We start from the raw sequence: 7509 nt of genomic DNA on the forward strand, positions 1-7509 counted from the left end.
CGTCGCAGCTGTCTGGGTGGCGGAGGCACCGGCGCGCTGTAGCACGATGGGCTGGCCACACGCGAGGCTGCTGCTGCGTCGAGTGGGCGGCGTTGCTGCTTGTACGCGCTGACTGGTGCACCCGTGCGTGCATGTGCAGAGCGGCGTGAGCGCGCACAGGCGTGCATATGCCGCCACGCTCACACGGGAGTGGTGTGGCCTGCTGCGCTGGTCTCCCTCTGTTGGACGCAGGGCTGCGGGTAGGCGGTGCGGGCTGCCGGGCTGGCGGGCGCGCACGTGCGCGAGTGCTGGGTGGTGCGCGCCGCTGCTCTCCCGCTGCTCTCCGCCGAGCACCCCCTCGCCGACGAGCCGCTGCCGCTGCCTCGCACATCCTTCTCTCTCTGTGTGAGGTGCATGAGAATGGTATGCGGATGCTGGTGGGGCTGCGCATGGGCGCTCGCCTCTCTCCCACACGCGGGCTCGACCTATCCGTGCTGTCAGCGCTCCTGCCCACCGCCCCCACGCGTGTGTGCGCGCGCTCTGGCGCTGCTGCCGCTGGCGCTGTTGTGTGTGTGCAGGGGCCGCGCCACGCACACGCACGGGAGTGAGGGGGAGCCGCAGCGACCGACCGGACGGAGCGGGCGGGCGGAGGGGGGCGCTCCCGCCCGCTGGCCATGCTCTCTGTTTCGCTGGCCGGCCTCTCTACGCCGCTGGCGTGGGCGGAGCTCCGCGCTGCGTATTGCTCGCCCCTCCCTGCCCCTCGCTGCCCCTCCGTGCCCCTCGCCTCCTCCTCCTCATGTGCACTGCTCCCTCCCTGCCCCTCCCTCTCCCTCCCTCTCCCTCCCTCTACACTCCTCGCTGTCCCCTCGGCCGACCTCCACGGGCACGCAGACGTGCGTGCGCATACACACCACCCCTCACCTCGCTGCTGCTGCTGTGACATCTCTACGGACCCTGCCCAGTCGCTGCGCCCCCGCCGCTCGCCTCTGTCCCCCGCACGAGGGTACCTACGACGTGCCGGCCACCCCGCACTGCCCGATAAGCTGAGCAGGCGCTCACGCCCGAGCAATCCCGCCCACGGACCTGCTGCCGCCCCGCACTGCTCTTGACCCTGGCTGCGAATGGCGCTGTGCGTGCGTCGGCTGGTGCTGGCGGCGACCCTCGCCGCTGCGGTGGCGCTGCTGCTGTGCACGAGCAGTGCGCCGGTGGTGCGTGCTGCTGGAACGGCCGACTTCACTGCTGCACAGCGGAGGAACACGCTGACGGTGCTGGAGGCGTTTGGGCGTGCGATCCCTGAGCTTGGGAAGAAGTGGACGGGCGACGACTTCTGCTTGTGGGAGTCCGTCATGTGCGATAGGACAGGAGTGTTCGTCTCGGGAATCGGTGCGACGTATGCCGGCACGCTGCCGGAGATGCCTGATAGGGTCGACTACACGAACGTCATGATCAAGCAGCTCGACTTTTCCGAAATGGGTCTGGGGCTGACCGGGACGCTGCCGGAGAGCTGGAGCAGGCTGCAACTGCTGACTTTCCTTACGTTTTCGGGCAACAACGTGAGCGGGACGCTGCACGCCTCATGGAGGTCGATGAAGTTGCTGAAGGAATTGTGGATTGAAGATTGCGGGAGTATCTCCGGCAGCCTGCCTTCTGAGTGGAGCTCGATGTCTAATTTACAGACGCTGCTGCTCAGACAACTGCAGCTGAGCGGTACGCTACCGCGTGAGTGGGCTGCGATGTCTTCATTACATACGCTGGAGATGACTGCTGCAGGCGACATCACCGGCACGCTACCGCCCGAGTGGAGCTCGATGAAGTCGCTGACGAGTCTTTTCGTTAACGAGTCGCTGATCAGCGGCACGCTGCCCCAGCAGTGGAGTTCGATGAATGGGCTGATCGTTCTTGCACTGATGCGCTCTCAGGTCTCTGGCACACTGCCTGCGGCGTGGAGCTCAATGACATCGCTGACGACTCTGAACCTGCAGCGCACAAACCTTTACGGCACGCTGCCGCTCGAGTGGAGATCGATGACATCGCTGAGATTCCTTTATCTTCGTCGCACTCGGGTCTCTGGCACGCTTCCGCCACAGTGGAGCTCAATGACATCGCTGACCCTTCTTGTTATGCAGGCTACTCAGGTCTCCGGCACACTGCCTCGCGAATGGAGCTCGATGCCATCGCTGACCCTTTTTTCTCTGCGGCGTACTCAGGTCTCCGGCACATTACCTCGTGAATGGAGCTCGATGAAATCACTGACCCTTCTTGCTCTGCAGTACACGAAGGTTTCCGGCACGCTGCCGCCACAGTGGAGCTCGATGAAATCGCTGACCACTCTTGCTCTGCAGCACACTCAGGTCTCCGGCACGCTGCCCCCGCGGTGGAGCTCACTGACATCGCTCAACCTTTTAAATCTGCACTACACTAAGGTCTCCGGCACGCTGCCACGCGAGTGGAGTATGATGACGAGTGCCGAGGTCCTTCAGCTGGAGTACTGCAACCTGTCCGGCAGTCTGCCCCCCGAATGGTCTGCGATGCCGAGGCTGAAGGAAGTCTCACTGAGGGGCAACCACTTCTGCGGGTGTGTGCCGGACTCGTGGGCCCAGAAGGCCGGTCTCCGTGTGGACATCGAGGACGAGCACAAGGGCAGGGACTGCAGGCTTGGTAACGAGTGCAAAACAAAAACTGCTCCGCAAACCACCACCACGACCACCACTGAACCCTTCCACCACCACGACCACGACGACGGCTAATGCGCCGCCGACAGCACCCCCCTCCACGACCACCACTGAGGCACCGTCTGAACCCACCACCTCTGCGACCCCACGAGACACGCCTACTCCTGCCCCCGAGACGGAGTGCGAGGTGGATGGGTGTGAGGTGTGCGAGAGTGACTCCGCTGCGAGGTGCGCCAGGTGCGGTGAGGGCTGCTTCCTGACGGACGAGAGGACGTGCCTGGTGTACTGCGATGGCGGCGTTGCGGCCGTGTCGAGCGGAGCGGCTGCTGCCGCTGCTGTGTGCGTGGTGGTGCTGCTGAGCGTGGGGCTGGCGGCGTGAGGATGCCGCTGCTGTTGCGCACAGGCGGCGGCCCTCGCTGCGTGGCACACGACTGCGTGCGTGCTTGCGTGCTTGCGTGCAGCACCGCGCCCTGCATTGGCGTGCGCGTCTCTGTGTGCATGACTGCTGGCGGTGCCCTCCCTCCTGCCTCTCGCTGCCTCTTCGTCTCTCCGCGTGTGGATGCTGTGGGCTGTGTGTGAGGCTCTCGTGCGGCACTGCTGCTCTCGCGGTGTCGCTCCTCTGCCCTGACTCTCTCTCTCGCCCGCGTGTGTGCCTGTGGGCTGATGGGGGCGGAGCGCGGGTGTGTGTGGAGCGGGGCAGCCGCTGGAGAGAGGGTGAGGGGGCGGTAGCCGAGGTGCAAGGGCCGCGGTGTTTGTGCGGCCATGTGCGGGTGTGCGGCACACGCGGCGCTGCGTGCATCGGCTTTGGACCGACAGCCCGCACCCCCTCCGTCGCCTCCACTTCTCCCCTCGAGCACGCGATGGCGGCACTGGCGCCCCTTGCTCTGCTGTGCACTCGTGCGCCCGCCCCGCCGCTTCTTTTCCGTTTGTGTTGTGTTCTCTCTCCTCCCTCTCGTTGATGTACGTCTGCGCGTGTGGCTGTGCTGGCACGCCTTGCCGCGCCCCTTGCGCCGCTGCCATCGGCGGCTTCGTCGCTGACGCTGCCGCTCGCACGCGTGCTCGGGTCGTCTGTGCAGCAGCGGTGGTGTGCCGGAGTCGGCGGCACGCCGTCGAACCCTGATTGGCGCCTCCGCGAGGTGCGACGGGGAAGCTGGGGGATGGGGAGGGCGTGGGCGCCCTCGTGCGCGGCATGCGGGGATGCGCGTGCGGCGGCGCTCTACTGCGCTGAGTAGTGAGGCTCGGTGCACGCGGCGCGATGGCACGCAGCCTCGCTACCGGGCCACCCCGCTGTGCGTACGCAGCGGGTGAGCAGGCCCGTGCTCTCCCCTGCAGCTTGCCCCTCTCCCCCACCCTCCTCTCTCTCATGCCGGCGAGGGAGGGGTGGCACGTGCGCGTGTGCCGCTGCGCTTGCGAGTGCGTCTGTGCGTGGGCCCTCACCACGTGCTCCGGTCACGCCTTTTCGGCTGGCCACTCGCGGCGCTGAGGGCGGTGTGCCCCTCCCCCGAGCGCCGTCGCACTCTCTTCCGCGCGCCTGCGCGGGCTTCTTCGTGCGCTGTGCTCAGCCGTGCGCTCTCACCTCTTTCCCTTTTCATTCGCTTGTCTTCTCTCTTCTCCCCCCGCACTGCGGTCTCCCCTCCTCTGCCGTGCGGTGCGCAGGCGGGTGACTTGCCGTTGCGTCTCCCCCTTTCGTGGAGCGCTGAGCCGATCCCCCTTCGGCCTCCCTCCTCCCTCCTCCCGTGTGGGTCCTGTCTGTTGTACATCGTCGGACCGTCTCTTCGTATTGCTTCCCCGCCCCTTCCGCAAATCTGCGCTCGCGTGTGCCGCCTCCCGGACTTGAGCCTTACTGTGATTGTATTCTCACGGTGCGTCTCCGTGTGCGTGTGTGCATCACCGTTGGGCGGCGACATCGCTGCCCCTCCCTGCCACCCTCTCCTCCCTCATTCGCATCTGGAACTTTCGTGGGCGGCGCATGCGTGCATTTGGATGTGTGTGTAAGTGTTTGGGTGTATGTATATGCGTGTGTGTTGAAGTAGCTGTGTATAAGCAAGGGCATGTGTCTGTGCATGCATATAAATATGTTTATGTGTAGTGTGTGCCGGCACGTGTGTCGCGCCACGCTCTCTTGCCCGCCTCCCCTGTGCCTGTCACTCGCTCTGGGCGCGCTGGCGGCGGGCGCCGGGTGGTGGCCGCGCGGAAGGTGGGCGGCGGCCCTTCCCTATTTCTGTCTTTCGCTATTTCTCTGTTTCCTACTCGCGTGAACAAACGAAAGCTGCTCGGCCCCGTGGCCCCGACCCGCGCCGTGGGAGGGGGAAATGTGTTGTGGTAACGCCGATGACGATGGGCGTTGTGGCGAGGACCGTGCGCGGAGGCTGCCGCGACGGTGGCGTGCAGCGCGGGCCTCTGGACATGCGTGCGTGCCGTCTCTCCCCACCGTTGCTCCTCTCCCTGCCTGCCCAGACATCATCTCTCTCTGCCTGCCCTCCCCCTCCGCCGCGCCTGAGCCCTGTGCACTGCCTGCCCGGCTGCGTGCGTGTGCGTGTCTCCGTCTGTGCCCGGGGCACCACTCATTCACAGGGAGGACAGCACCGCCGCCCGCACTGCGCCTGCTGCCACATGCGCCCTGTGCTGTGAAGCTGTTGTTTCAGTGCCCTCCCTGCCGTGCCGCCGCAACCGCGCCGCGACGACGGCTGTCACGCTACCGCGGAGGACGGTGCCGCCGGACCGGCCATGGGTGTGACGCGTGGCGCACCCGTGGCGGTGCCGCCTGATGCCGACGCGGGTGTCGAGGCCTGCCGGCACCGCGTAGCCCGCAGAGCTGACATCGGCGGCGGCTGTGCTTCTGCATGTTCGCGTCGCACCTCTGCGCACCGCACGGCGTTGTCGGAGCACGGTGTGCGCCGGCCCAGCAGCCGGGGTGATAGGTGCCGACCTGCTGTGTGTGACGCGCGCGACCGCACCGCACGAGACCCGGTGCAGGCGCCGGCGTCGCCCTTGTCCGGGAGGGTGCAGCGGCGGCGCCTGTGGATGTTGCCCTGTGACGCTTTTCGTCCTCCGCGCTGGGCTTCGGTCACGCCGCCGCGACGTCTTGCCGAGATGCGGCGACGTGTGCCACGACCGGCAGTGCCGATGCGCTTCTCCTGCCCGCACCGCGTCTGGGCCGGCCAGCGGTGGGCTGGGCGCCCCTGCCGTGGCTGCGCGCGATGGGCGCCGGCGTCGTGCGGCTGCCACACCCTCGCCACGGCCAGCCGTTTCTGCGCTTCATCGTGCTCGATCCCATCGTCTGCGCCTTGGCGAGGGTGTCGCACGCCGACGCTGCCGTGCCAGGCGCATGCCTCGTCCTCGCTGCTGTAGGAGGTGCGGGCGCACGCGCCGCCGAGCGGCTTCGCGCAGCGCTGCGACCGCCTGGCGCGCACCTTCATGTCGGCGGCAGACCTGTACAGGGATGGGGACGCGCCGCTCTCAGCTGGCGCCTCCGCCTCCGCTGCTGGCTGCGAGGCCGCGGCGCCGTGGGCAAACGCGTGTGTGTTTGCGCTCGGCGGTGTGTGCGGTGGTGGCGAGGACTGGGGGTCGCCGAGGTCGGCGTGTGCGCGGCTGACGGCCGAGCTTTCCGCCAGGGGTGGAGCGGATGACACGCCCGTGGGGTGTGGGGGCCCGCACGGCTGGACGGCTGACCCGCGGTCGCGGCCGACGACGTCGTCCATGTGCTCTGCCACGCCTCACGGGTGGGCTGGCTGGGCACGTGCAGCAGCAGCGCGCCCGCTCCTCCTGCGCGGCTGCGTGGGCGTGCCTGAGTCCGACGGCGTGCGGCGGCGGCTGTGCGAGGCCCGTGAAGTCGGCGGCAGCGTCTGTGCGCAGACGGCGTCCTGTGATGCGCCTGCCGACAGCCGCCACGCTGTGCACCACAGGCCATCCGAGTCGGTGGCGGTGGGGTGGCTGACGAGACAAGTAGAGCGCGTGCGCGCCTCTGCGGTGCTGCGAGCAATACTGCGGCTGCCGGGTGTCGGTGCTGCTGCGACGGCGACGGCGGCTGCGCCCGCCGAGGCGTGCGTGGGGGCCGCCATGGCTGTTGCGCTTGGGGTGGTGGCCGAGTACGTGCCGGTCCGGCTGCACGCGGCTCTTGCGGTGGCCTGCGGTCTCGCCGACCCCGCAGCGCCCATAGACGGCGCCGAGCGGCGCGGCGACGGCGGAGAGCTGAGCAAGAGGCAACAGGCGGACGCGACGGCCGGCGGCGGCGTGACGCGACTGGAGAAGGCTGGGCAGCGGAAGGGCACGCCCCCCTTGCTGGCCGTGCTCGGCGAGAGGAAGCCGAGGACGGAGGGTGGCGCGCCGTGGGCGTGGCGTGGGCGCACGACGGGCCTCGCCATCGCGGCGCGACGCACGGCGTGTGCCGTGCAGGGTGGGCGAGCAAGGGTGTGCGAGGGAGGGGACGCCGTCGCCTCTGCTGCGTGCTGTGCGGGAGGGCGGCCGCGTGCGTGGGGACAGGTGCAACTGTCCGTCCCGCCCCCGATGCGGGTGGAGCGCGCTGGAGCCCGTCTGTATGCGCATGCGCACTGCTGCTGTGGCCAGCCTCCCTTCTGCGCCGCCGCGTCGCAGGCCGCACCGCTGCGTTGAGACACGGCGCGCGCCGGTGGGTGGGGTGAGGCGGGGAATGACTTCTGCTTGGCTTGCTTGCGTGCGAGCATGCTGGTGGGCTGTTGGCTGGGCGGACTCGGCACGGTGCACCCCATCCCTCCTCCCTGCGGTCGCCTCGTGTGCGGCGAGGGTGTGCTCTCACCTTGGCGGTGGCGGCGTGCGTGCGAGCGTTCTCTCCTGCTGGCGCACGTCGGCCGTGCATCCGCGGCCGCGCTCTTGTCTCGTT

The 7509-nt window shown here is 68.3% G+C and overlaps 1 protein-coding gene across 1 annotated transcript; it reads left to right on the forward strand.

Moving 5' to 3' along the window:
- Positions 1–1100: 1100 nt before the first annotated feature.
- LINJ.12.0671 (putative surface antigen protein) lies at positions 1101–2726 on the forward strand (the record flags this gene model as incomplete). Its single annotated transcript, XM_003392273.1, has 1 exon — positions 1101–2726. The coding sequence occupies one exon, from the start codon at positions 1101–1103 to the stop codon at positions 2724–2726; it is 1626 nt and encodes a 541-aa protein (XP_003392321.1).
- Between the last annotated feature and the right edge of the window lie 4783 nt (positions 2727–7509).

Source organism: Leishmania infantum, chromosome 12 (assembly GCF_000002875.2).
Source record: "Leishmania infantum JPCM5 genome chromosome 12".
Classification (NCBI taxonomy): Eukaryota; Euglenozoa; class Kinetoplastea; order Trypanosomatida; family Trypanosomatidae; genus Leishmania; species Leishmania infantum.